The 12,552-nt window shown below is 43.0% G+C and overlaps 2 protein-coding genes across 2 annotated transcripts; one reads left to right on the top strand and one right to left on the bottom strand.

The window, feature by feature from the left end:
• Positions 1-556: 556 nt before the first annotated feature.
• Positions 557-2,549, top strand: LOC110535445 (NADH dehydrogenase [ubiquinone] 1 beta subcomplex subunit 4). Its single transcript, XM_021620437.3, has 3 exons — positions 557-778; positions 1,367-1,510; positions 2,383-2,549. The coding sequence occupies exons 1-3, from the start codon at positions 602-604 to the stop codon at positions 2,443-2,445; spliced, it is 384 nt and encodes a 127-aa protein (XP_021476112.1). The 5' UTR covers positions 557-601; the 3' UTR covers positions 2,446-2,549.
• Positions 2,550-3,561: 1,012 nt separating this feature from the next.
• Positions 3,562-11,548, bottom strand: LOC110536580 (homogentisate 1,2-dioxygenase). The gene is made up of 9 exons (XM_090189046.1): positions 11,534-11,548; positions 10,774-10,845; positions 7,592-7,683; positions 7,385-7,455; positions 7,211-7,290; positions 7,002-7,058; positions 4,121-4,252; positions 3,852-3,978; positions 3,562-3,653 (listed from the first exon to the last, which is right to left on the bottom strand). Exons 1-9 carry the CDS (start codon positions 11,546-11,548, stop codon positions 3,562-3,564), a joined length of 738 nt encoding a protein of 245 aa, XP_090045172.1.
• Positions 11,549-12,552: the final 1,004 nt, after the last annotated feature.

Raw genomic sequence — 12,552 nt, 5'->3', positions numbered from 1 at the left:
GGAAATGTCCCCAATCACTACCCTGGGGCATTGGGATTTGTTTTAGACCAGAAAAAAGGGTGCTTCCTACTGGCCATCCAACACCACTTCCAGCAGCATCTGGTCTCCCATCCAGGACAAACCCTTCTTAGCGTCAGAAGCAAGCCAGCAATGGGATGCAGGGTGGTATGCTGCTGGTAAATATTGTATGTATATTGTAAAGCACTCTAGGTAAAAAAATATATATTGGACTTTGATGTTTGGAAGTCCTTGTGTAAATTTTTCGGCACTCAAAAGTTGACAGTCCGGTGTGGAATCGGTACCGGTGACCCCTGTATATAGCCTCGTTGTTGTTATTCCTATTGTGTTACTTTTAGTTATTACTTTTTATTTGAGTCTACTTGGTCAATCTTTTCTTCTTCTTGAACTGCACTGTTGGTTAGGGGCTTGTAAGTAAGCATTTCACGGTAAAGTCTACACTTGTTGTATTCGGCGCATGTGACAAATAAAGTTTGATTTGATTAGATTTTTGAATGCTTCGTGTTGCCATGGGAAACATAACTGCTGGACGAGATAACGCGAGATTTTGCGGCAATCACGTTGCTTGTCTCTTCTCACAAACATGGCGGACTACCGAGAAGCGCCCTTGGCCACTCGGCCAAAAACGTTGGACCCAGCTGAATATTTCAACCTTTCGCTGAACCAGAGACGTGCCGAGGAGGAGAGGGCTGGTTTAAGGGCTCAGCTGAAGAGACAATATCAGATGCAGCTAAACAACCCCCACAGAAAAGAGCTTATTGTAAGTACAGAGTGAGCTAACATGCTAACGCTAGCTAGCTTGCTAATGTCAGACCCACAGTTCACCCGTGTAATGCTAACGTTTGGTAGCCAGCAAGCATTCGCTAGCCAGACTGAGAACCCGACCCGACAAGTTAATGTTCCTGCATTCGGCATTTGAGCTATTCAGCAAATGCCGTCTTGTGTATATCTACGTAACTAGCTATCTTGCTAATTTATAATCCAACAACAGGCAACATCACAGGAAGTTTTTGAGAGTAAGCGAGCTAACGTTAGGCAAGCTGGTTTTATGATGCCTGGTGTTTGCTACTTTAGTTGATGTGACCTTGATGTTAGAATTTCATAGGCATTTTGCTATTTAAACAATTTTGGGTTGCATTCAGTAACATGTATTCTGGGACGACATGACTGTTTGCATTCAACTGTTTCTGCCCTGCGTAGTAGTTGACTGCAATAAGACTGACATCGACTCTCAAAGAATGGCCATCATTAATGACATCAACTTTTATTTGTCACATGTGCCGAATACAACTGTTGTACACCTTACCAAGAAATGCTTACTTACATGCTGCTGCTTTTGTGTTTACAGGAAGACCCTGCCTTGACACGCTGGGTGTACGCACGCACCAACCCCTACAACCACTTCAGAGCCACCAAGAAGACGTCGCTGCTAGGTGGGCTCTTCGGAGTGGTGCCCCTCTTCGTCCTGTACTACGTACTGAAGACTGACAGGGTATGGATGAGATGACACAACCCCTTATCCTGCTCATTTCCTGACAGGGGTCTATTCAAAATCCACCATAGCCTCTATACTAAGGCACTTTATTTAGATATGAAGGGATTGAATAGATTTGAGCAATAAGGTGGACATTCCTCCCATCACAGGGCTTGGTGAAGTTATTGCCATATTGATCATACTGAAATAGTCCTTTGCCTTAGTCTAGGGTTAGGGGTTGATTTGCAACTGTTATGTAGTGTGCTGAAGATTGATCTTACAAAAATGTTTGAGAGAAACCTTAAAAATATTATTGTCAAACAAAGCTTCAAAGCAGATTCGCTCCCCATAATGAAAAAATGATCACTTCACCATGTCGATGAGCTAAGATGAATGAACAGAGTGATTTAATACTGTCTCGGAGGTCTCATACATCACTGCCGTATTAGGCTACATTTGTGTCTGTTAGATGACTAGTGGGCACAGTCTGATGGCCCTGTTTGAATGTAGTAGGCCTACCTAACTATAGTCAGGAGGAAGAACATGTGCTGCTCATGTCTAAGTTCATCTTATACTCTGCAACCATTCTCTGTAGTGTCTGTGACATTTTAGTCTACATGGCACCCCTTCCTCCATTGTTATTGAGATCCTCTCCCTGAATCTGTGCCTGAATCAGGGAGATGTCACAGAGACCTTGGTACTGAGTGTGCCATTGTCACACTGTGCTGTAATTCCTCTGCTATTTTTCCACTGAGAGGAAGAAAAACGACCCTGTATTTATTCATGAGACATTCATTCATATTCTAAGCAGTGGAGGATGAGTAGGTTGCTTAGGTGATGATGCCATCTCTGTTGCCATGGGGACCACACTAACCCCCCTCTGTCTCCAGGACAAGAAGGAGGAGCAGATCAAAGCTGGGACCTACGATCGCAAGTTCAAGCTCGCCTACTGAGTTTGCTCATCACGGACCTCCAATGTAAAGTGTTGTAGAGATAATGTCAGTGTGTATCTATTATTGGTAACTGAATAAAACTTCCGTTATTGTTGAGAACAAAATGAGTGTCTGCCTGTAATTACAAACATCGAAGGGCTAAGAATGACATGAGCAGCAGAGTAATGAAAACACGCTAATAAGACTTCCAGAGTATTTATTCATTCATTTCTGTCCAGTGCAATTTATCAATGAACTGGTCAAAGAAACAAGCATAGACCAAATTAACCAAGCACTCAATATTATGCTGTGAGTGATATCTAAGGGATAATCAACAAGAGGCTATTCGTTCTAAGGAAAAGGAATGAACGACATTGAAGGTGTGTTCCACGGCGCGACAGCGGAGCGACACTAACCTTCCACGTAGATGCATTATTTTCCAGTTGGAACATCCACTGACCTTCCTCAAGTAGGTAGCACGTTTACTGGATAGCTACATTAGTTGCCTTGGTAACCAAACAGACTTGCTAGTTTAGCTAACTAAACCATCAGTCCTAGCTCGCTATTATGAAAATCGAATTCAACAATGGCAATGTCTTCAATTCGACTTCTTCTTTCAAAAGCAGCTCATACATAGAACATGTAAGACTGAACTAGAACCATTGAATTCTACCATGCTGATTTAGCGTGCTTTATAGGGAAATAATGCAAGCTCTAGAATGCCCTTCAAGCCAATCAAAAATGAGTATTCAACAATGCCATTGTATAAAATGTATTGAGCCACAGTGTTGTCGTGTTATATTAAATCCTAGAGGATTTTCTGGTGATCTAGGGGAAGTAATGACTGTGTTCTGCCTCTGCTCTACTGTTTGCTGGGCCTCCAGTTGGGGTCAAAGTGTTTGCGGAGTGGCTGTCAGTAGCTCTTGTCCAGCCTCTGACACGTCTCTAGGCCCCACTTAGTTACCGCCATGCTGAACGACTACTCAAACATGAAGAGGGATGTTACTGGATGTCCCACTATGTACAGCTGTTCGGGAATTGTGATCACATCGTGTGTGTGTGTGTGTTACCATGGACCCCTCGGCCACCCTCTCTGGTTTGAGGGGAGTGGTGCTCTTCTACTCGAAGTAGTCTCCGTCAGGACCGTGAGGGGTCATCATGCTGGAAGCCCTCCTCCTTGGCCTCATAGTGGCTCTTAATCAGCCCCATGAACTCACTCATACAGTTCCCTGGAACACAGACAGGGGGTGCTCTGACATAACACAAACACACTACTACAAAACACACAAAGGGACTAGTGACAGAGGAAAGGTAGTCACTAGAGGGGCATGCTAGAACAGACAAAGGTGTCAGTAACAGAACTAAAGACAAGCATAAGAAGTAACAATTTGAGAGATTTTTTCTGAGGGTTAGTGTGTTTATTATACTGTGGTAGTAGGGGGGTCTAAAGGTGTGGTCAGCCACTCCCCAGCGCGGGGGGAAGATGACAAAGTCAGCGATGGTGAGTCCTGGACGTGTGGACTTGGCTGTCAACACCGTGAAGATGGAAGGATCCTCGTGCAGAGATGGAGGAGAGGAAGGATAAGTGTGTGCATGCATTTTTGGGAAGATCTAAATTCCATACTTCTGGCATCCTCTCCTCGTCACCTTCTCAAAACCCATTGGAGGAGAAGGTCAGAGGGGAGGGACCTCTGACTTTTTGCCTGTGTCTGAGGTTCTCAATGCATGTTTCGAAGACCACACACTTGATTACCATGAAGATGTCCAGGTTGTATTTGTTCGGTGTGTAGTTCCCATGCCACGTCACCAGGTTAAAGGGAGAGAAATCCTACAAACACACACACAAGAAGAAACAGAATAATAGACAAATGTATAGCAGGGACCGCAGCAGCACCGCTTGGTCTACCACACCTTTGAACTTGAGATATAGCCTTACCTCAAGCCAATGTTCATTTTAGGCAAGAGGGCCCTTGATATTCAGAATTGAAAAAAACAGCCGTAAAAGCTGCATGAAAAAAATAAAAAAATAACTCAGGGGGAGGATAAGGGCTGATTTAAAACACAATGTACCTCTTTTCATTCTCTGCTCTTTTTTTATATTTACCCCGTTCTTTGTGATCCTCAGCTCCAGCAGGTATTATGTCGTAATTGGCTTCACAATCAAACTTTCCCAAACTTTCAGCGCCCGCGGCTCGGAGAGAGGGGGGAATCGGAGACGGTGTAGAGATATTTCTTCATCTTGATTGTTAAAACCAGAGCAATTTTATATAGCAGTGCTGTTCTGATAATGTCACTGTGAAAGAGACATTCAATGGTACCTCTAAAATCAATATAATTCATTACAGCTCAAGCTGTCTTCACGGCTGACCCATGTACCTTGTCATATGTGCGCAAGCGCAAGCACACACACATTCTCACACACAGATATTCCTCCTACTCCCACAGACATACACCATAAAACACATACTAGCACACTTGCATACAGTACAAACACACACACACACAGTCACCATGCACCCAGGGGGTCTGAGGGCCCCAAGGCAGGTAATCTCTTGGGCATTACAGTTCCTGTGATAACTCTGGCAGACTCGATTAAAAACGTAGCACAAGAAAACACACACACATACACACACACAGACACACACAAAACAAAAACATATTGGCCCAGTCAAGCAAATAATAAGTTAATTTGAGCAATTTCATCTCTCTGCAGGAGGACCAAACAGCAGGATGAGACGCAGCAGAGATGGAATCTGCCCCACCCACTCCACTTCCAATCTGTGTGTGACACACACACACACTCCCTGCAGTCTTAGGTTAGGTGGGGGGAAAGAGCAAGCCCCAACACCTGGTCCGAACCCAGAGAGGGAGACAAGAGAGAAAGAGAGGGTTGGATGGAGAGAGGTTAACGAAAGAAAGAAGGGTCCGGTGTATACACCATGCAAATATTCCCTCTAACACAGGTATTTCCACAGTTACCTCCCTCACACACACATACACACACACACACATCCTTTCGCCCTGTCTCCTTAAAATCCCCTACTGTCAGACAAAATGAGTCGATCCAATTACCTGCTCGACAGGATGCGTTCAGAGCAGGGTGGGAAATCATTCCCCAGTGAAATATGCTGAAATTAGTGCTTAACTCAAGCAAGGTTTTCTCCCCTTCTGAAAGGACAGGCAGGTATCTGGCGGGAACTCCTGGACGAGCTAACTAATTATTAGTGATTAAGGCTGGTAAGGGAGACGAGACCGGAGCCTGCTGCTGAGAAGAACAGTCAGGCGTTTCACGTTAAATCATTGGGGATGGCTGTTCAATGTTCTGTATTAACTCACAGCTAACTGCTAATAGAACCCAATAGCGGTTCTGTATTAACTCGCAGCTAACTGCTAATAGAACCCAATAGCTATTTCTGTATTAACTCACAGCTAATTGCTAATAGAACCCAATAGCTGTTCTGTATTAACTCGCAGCTAACTGCTAATAGAACCCAATAGCTGTTCTATATTAACTCGCAGCTAACTGCTAATAGAACCCAATAGCTGTTCTATATTAACTCACAGCTAACAGCTAATAGAACCCAATAGCTGTTCTGTATTAACTCGCAGCTAACAGCTAATAGAACCCAATAGCTGTTCTGTATTAACTCGCAGCTAACAGCTAATAGAACCCAATAGCTGTTCTGTATTAACTCACAGCTAACTGCTAATAGAACCCAATAGCTGTTCTGTATTAACTCACAGCTAATAGGCCTCACTTTAATAGTCTGTACAACTTTTCTCAGGGCCCGATTCAATCAGATCCCCTTTAGCCGACATCCTGCAGCTGATGTTTGCATGGTGTCAATGGTGAAACTGTGTTAGAGCTGTCAAATCCACAAGCAGCTCCAGGTATTATGCCTAAAGCAGACGTTGCCATTGGCTGTCGCATTAAGAGAAATCCCATGCAGCCTTGTTGACAAGTTGTAACACTGAAATGTGAGATGTAATCTACACCTGACTGATAGAAATCCTCATTATTTCTATATAGCCTACACTTTCTTGTTCTGAACTTCTAATGCGAGTGGGGTGGGCGTGGCTTCATGGCAATGATCACAAGAGCAGCTGCTTACCGATTTGACAGCTCCAACACAGTTCCACCTCCGTCATTGCCAAAACATCAGCTATGCGGGTGTCGGCTATCGCCGGTTAACGCTTGATCTGATTGAATTTATGCCTCAGTGTTGGGATGGCTAGCTAAACGCTAAAATAGTGGTGTCCCATGTATACATTATTACAAGCTACTATCGTGAATTATAATGCTGTATATTGTAATGTTTGTGCAAGAACATGCACCCAAAGACACACACGTTTTTACTCATGCACATAGCAGAAACAAGCAAGCACGTCCTTACACACACACACATCTGTTGGCTGGAGAAGAGCTTGCCCTGGTACTTGTTGATGACAGTGTAGCCTGTGGCTACCTTGCAGTCGTCATATCATGCCACCGGAGTCAGAGAGTTGACAAGGCATTGACACGTGGAGGGGTGAACGAACGGGTGTCACACACACCTATGGGTCCCAGGTCGGCACACCTCCAACACGTAGCCTCTGGTCTCCCCGAACACATCCCCACTGAAACGCAATTCTTTCTGCAACACACAGGGAACATGCAGGTGAGGTGATGGACAGGTGAGGAGGATGGGTGATGAGAGAGAGAAAAAGGTTAGAGGAATCTGGTGAGTCTTGACACAGGTAAAAGGAACAGCTGAGATTGAAAGGTTGAAAGGTGTTGCCGTCTCACCTGGATGACGCAGATCTCGTTGGGTTCCACCATCATCTTCCCAAACTCTGTAGTGATCACAATCTCCCCCTGCTGGGGCACTGCGAGAGGGAGGAAAGTGGGAGAGTACATAAGACTGCTTATGTTATATTGTGTTTATGTATACTTCAAAAACCAAAGGCATATTTGACTGACCAATGAGAATGAGCCAATGAGCAATGAGCCAATGAGACCAATGAGAGTCTCCGTCTGAGTTGTTGAAGCAACTGAAAAGCAGAGACTACTTTATTAAAAACTTGATATTGGGCATAGAGTTGTGAAGATCAACGATGGGAGAGATCAAATTGTGTATGTAGTACTGTATGTATATAATGGTATCATACAATGGAGACACACACACACCTGTCAACCATGGAGGTGTTGCAGGTGAACATGTGGATGCCGATCCTGTTGTGGGACTTAGTGTCTCCTGCTCCACATAGGGTGTGCAGACCCTATGATTGACAGATGGGAGAACCAATGAGACCCAGGAAAGAAGATAGCTGTTTCTGGTACAGCCTAATCGCTATCATGGAAAGCCAGAGGGACGGCCAGGTCTTGGTAGATTTGCAGTGGTCTGATACTCCTTCCATTTCAATATTATCGCTTGCACAGTGCTCCTTGGGATGTTTAAAGCTTGGGAAATCTTTTTGTATCCAAATACGGCTTTAAACTTCTTCACAACAGTATCTCGGACCTGCCTGGTGTGTTCCTTGTTCTTCATGATGCTCTCTGCGCTTTTAACGGACCTCTGAGACTATCACAGTGCAGGTGCATTTATACGGAGACTTGATTACACACAGGTGGATTGTATTTATCATCATTAGTCATTTAGGTCAACATTGGATCATTCAGAGATCCTCACTGAACTTCTGGAGAGAGTTTGCTGCACTGAAAGTAAAGGGGCTGAATAATTTTGCACGCCCAATTTTTCAGTTTTTGTTTTGTTAAAAAAGTTTGAAATATCCAATAAATGTCGTTCCGCTTCATGATTGTGTCCCACTTGTTGTTGATTCTTCACAAAAAAATACAGTTTTATATCTTTATGTTTGAAGCCTGAAATGTGGCAAAAGGTTGCAAAGTTCAAGGGGGCCGAATACTTTCGCAAGGCACTGTAAATGACTGCAGTTTAAGACCATCCATAGAACATTCTATATGCCAGTGAAACTGATTATCATGCATTCAGAAATTAAATTCTTCTGCTGGAGGTGTAAAACACAAAAGGGGACATATTTGCATATGTTATGGTCTTGTGAATGCTGTCTGAATTCTGGAAAAGAGTATGTTATTTTATCTCAGCATGTCTACAGATTCTTCCTTCTCCCTAATTTTGTTTGTTTGGAAATGTTGATACTGGAGACTGTTCTCAGAAGAATCGGTGTAACCTAGCATTTATAGCGGCTAAGAAATGCAGGTTGGTTATCCTCCCACAACGGATGGCAGAAATGTCAAGTTATGTATCACTAGACTTGATTTATTACAAGATTAAGGGTATACTGTGCAACTTTCATAAGGTCTGGTTGCCTTATATGGAATACTGTTTGACAAATGGAGTCAGTATTGAAAACATGCCCACGTCAGGGGAGATACCTATTTAGGCAATCCCTAGCTGCTGGGCTGCTCAGTCCTGGCCCTGGGGGTCTGCCATACTTGTCATGGATCCCTCTGGAACTTTCCTTACTCACACCTGTCTCCTATTCCCACTGACTAGTACTTGTATAAGTGTGCCTTTTGGTTTCCATTGGGCTGTTGATTATTGTTACTATGTCCGATGAAGCATGTGAGTACCTGTGCTCTGTGTTTTTGGCTTTCGTGCCATTGTGGATTGCGTAGATGATTACGGTCTCGTCCTGTGTGTTAATCATTGTGCAAAAAACACCAGTCTCAAGATCAACAGTGAAGAGGCGACTCCGGGATGCTGGCCTTCTAGGCAGAGTTCCTCTAGTGTCTGTGTTCTTTACCCATCTTTTCTTTTTAACGGCCAGTCTGAGATATGGCTTTTCTTTGCAACTCCGCCTAGAAGGCCAGCATCCCGGAGTCCCCTATTCACTGTTGACGTTGAGACTGGTGTTTTGCGGGTACTATTTAATGAAGCTGCCAGTTGAGGACTTGTGGGGTGTCTGTTTCTCAAACTAGACACTCTAATGTACTTTACCTCTTGCTCAGTTGTGCACTGGGGCCTCCCACTCCTCTTTCTATTCTGGTTAGAGCCAGTTTGCGCTGTTCAGTGAAGAGAGTAGCACACCGGTTGTACGAGATCTTCAGTTTCTTGGCAATTTCTCAAATGGAATATCCTTCATTTCTCAGAACAAGAATAGACTGACGAGTTTCAGAAGAAAGTGTTTTGAGCCTGTTATCGAACCCACAAATGCTGATGCTCCAGATACTCAACTAGTCCAAAGGCCAGTTTTATTGCTTCTTTAATCAGTACAACAGTTTTCAGCTGTGCCAACATAATTGCAAAAGGGTTTTCTAATGATCAATTAGCCTTTTAAAATTATAAACTTGGATTAGCTAACACAACGTGCCATTGGAACACAGGAGTGATGGTTGCTGATAATGGGCCTCTGTATGCCTAAGTAGATATGCTATAAAAAATCAGCGGTTTCCAGCTACAATAGTAACTTACAACATTGACAATGTTTACACTGTATTTCTGATCAATTTGATGTTATTTTAATGGACAAAAAAATGGCTTTTCTTTCAAAAACAAGGACATTTCTAAGTGACCCCAAACTTTTGAACGGTAGTGTATTTAATAATGATCTCTTACCTGGCTTGATGATTGTGGACATTGTTGCTTACTTTTTGTTCTAAATAGAGACAGCTAGAAGGGCCATGTGTCATTTTAGATTGTGTATAAATGCAGGAAATTAGCTTTAGATGCCCCCCCCCCCCCCCCCCAAAAAATACAGACCACCGCCAAGTTATGTCCCCAACACTTCTAAACCCCAAGTTGCGACCCTGTATAGACCTACTTTGTATGTGGCTGTCTGGCTGACACATTGGATTTGTTCTTATTTTTGGGGGGGCGGGGTAACTCCGATTTTGCGGGGGTCCAGAGAAACTGCCTTATGCCGGTGGTAAAGTGGGTGTAAGGGGGTGTTGCTGGATAACAGGTGAGGGGTATAGACTGGTTAGCTAACGTCATAAAAACAATGCCCGCACTTCATAGGGACAGAAGTCTGGGTGTTGTTGTGATTCTGGATGGCCAGATAGCTAGCAACAATGTCAAGAAACTACCATGTGTTGAATTGTAAGTGACTCATTTCAGCTCATTGTATCTTCTTATTGAGGTGTTTAGACTGATGTCATGTGGTAATATGGCAAAAAAAATCTCAAGCTAACCAACAACTGTAACAATGTATATATTTGAGAGACAACTAATGCTCATTGTGCAGTTGTGTGTATATTTTCAATAAACATTGGAGTCTAAATATAGTTTACATGTTGTCAACAATCTAAGCCAACCCCATCTATTTTGCCCCATAGTTGTGCACAAGTCGGTTTTGTTGCTAAGCAACCAACCATCTATGGAATGTTACCTGACCTTCAGGTAAGGCTCCTGGACAGCAAGGGTCTTCAGATGAGAACTCATTCCCAAACCCACTCAGGTACTGGAAGAGAGCCACATATTAGGGGACAGACAGTTGGCTGGACAGTGATAGGCCTAGTCTTTAAAACAGACATATTGGGTGATATTTTGACAGTATACCTGTGTTTTTAATCCGCGCGCACACGTGAGTCTACATTTCTTGCGGAGTATGCTACTTTACTTCATGGAGAGAAGGGGAGAAGAATGTCTAAAGTCTCAGTAAACAAAACAGTGGTAATATAATAGATTATATAAATGTTAACTGACGTTAACTGATAAAAGACACACACTACCGCTGTGTTTAGACTCCAGAACTCTGCATTCCACAAGTGACTTGGGCACAACATCTGAGCATCTGCTGAATCCAGCCCGATGATTGGGTAGAAGGAAACGCCCCTTCAGCGCACCGCTTGACAGCGAAAGTAGCCTATAGATGTATAGCCTACACACAGTTAAGTCTTACATATTGTAAGATTTCTGACATTTGTTGGTGCGATTGATAGCTCCATCACCCATAAAGTAAAACGTTTAAATTACATTGGAATAACAATTATTATCTTCACTATATGTCAAAATGTATGTATATATATATATATAAAATGAAGAAAACAATTAATGAAAAATAACAGTCAATCTCCGCAATAATATATAACCTGAACATTGCTTGATCATAAATGGAGGTAATATTTACTGAAGTTATGCCTCCTTACCTTGAGCCCAGCCATTGTGCTTACTTAGGAAACTGTCCAACTGAAGCAATTAAGTTTTCAATGTCCAACACCCTTGTTAAAACGTGATAGAGTGAAGAAGAAAGGAGGGATGGATTTATGCTCTTTCTCAATATGGCATCAATTAGGACCAGACTCGGTCCGTGACGTATCTCTGAGAGAAGGGGTTAGATGTCAAAAAGAAAAACAGAGAAAGGGGTGGAGAGACTGAGGTCGGGTTGCTTAAAAGTGGGCAAACAAGGACCAAAGTCTTAGCCAATGCAAATACAACCAACCCCAAGCCACCTTTTAGATACAACATGGGTCCAATGGACATGAGACGTTTCACGGATTCCTGTGTTCCAACCACATTGACGGTTATGGATGCACCTCGCGGATGGTGATGAACATAGAAATACAATCCATATCTATGGTGATGCACACCAGCGCACTGAAACCAACGAGATGATGACCCCGGTAGGCCTACTTCACTAGCTGGCGATTTTGGAAAGGACAATTGTGGCAATATCGTCAGGCCTGTTGAGCATGTGGTATATCAGCCTGGGTATAGGCCTATGAATCATTGAACTTGGTATAGCCTAATAATCAGGCATATAGGCCTATATAATTTTGGATCAAATCGAAATGGACAAGCGATCTCTGGGATAGAGATTTGGAAATTATTGATTATTTTTTATCTGCTTGATAGCCTATACATACTGGGCAAAAACTGGATGAATCAACGTTGTTTCCATGTAATTTAAACTAAATGAAATGTGATGACGTTGAATCAACGTGGAAAATGGATTGGGTTTGCAAAAAGTCATCAACATAGGGAATTTGTACTTTTTTTTTGTACCTTTTGAACCTACAATAAATCCAATGACATGGTAACATTTTGTGTTGATTTCACGTTGAATTCACAACACAACCAAATGTAAATCAAAACTAGACATTGTAATGAGGTCTGTGCCCAGTGGGTAGGCCTAGTATAGGCCTATTTGTTTACTCAGAGTACATTG

Source organism: Oncorhynchus mykiss, chromosome 11 (assembly GCF_057628025.1).
Source record: "Oncorhynchus mykiss isolate SJ-2025 chromosome 11, ASM5762802v1, whole genome shotgun sequence".
NCBI classification, from domain to species: domain Eukaryota; kingdom Metazoa; phylum Chordata; class Actinopteri; order Salmoniformes; family Salmonidae; genus Oncorhynchus; species Oncorhynchus mykiss.
The sequence above is the reverse complement of the archived record's forward strand: the minus strand, read 5'-3'. Positions and strand labels throughout refer to the sequence as shown.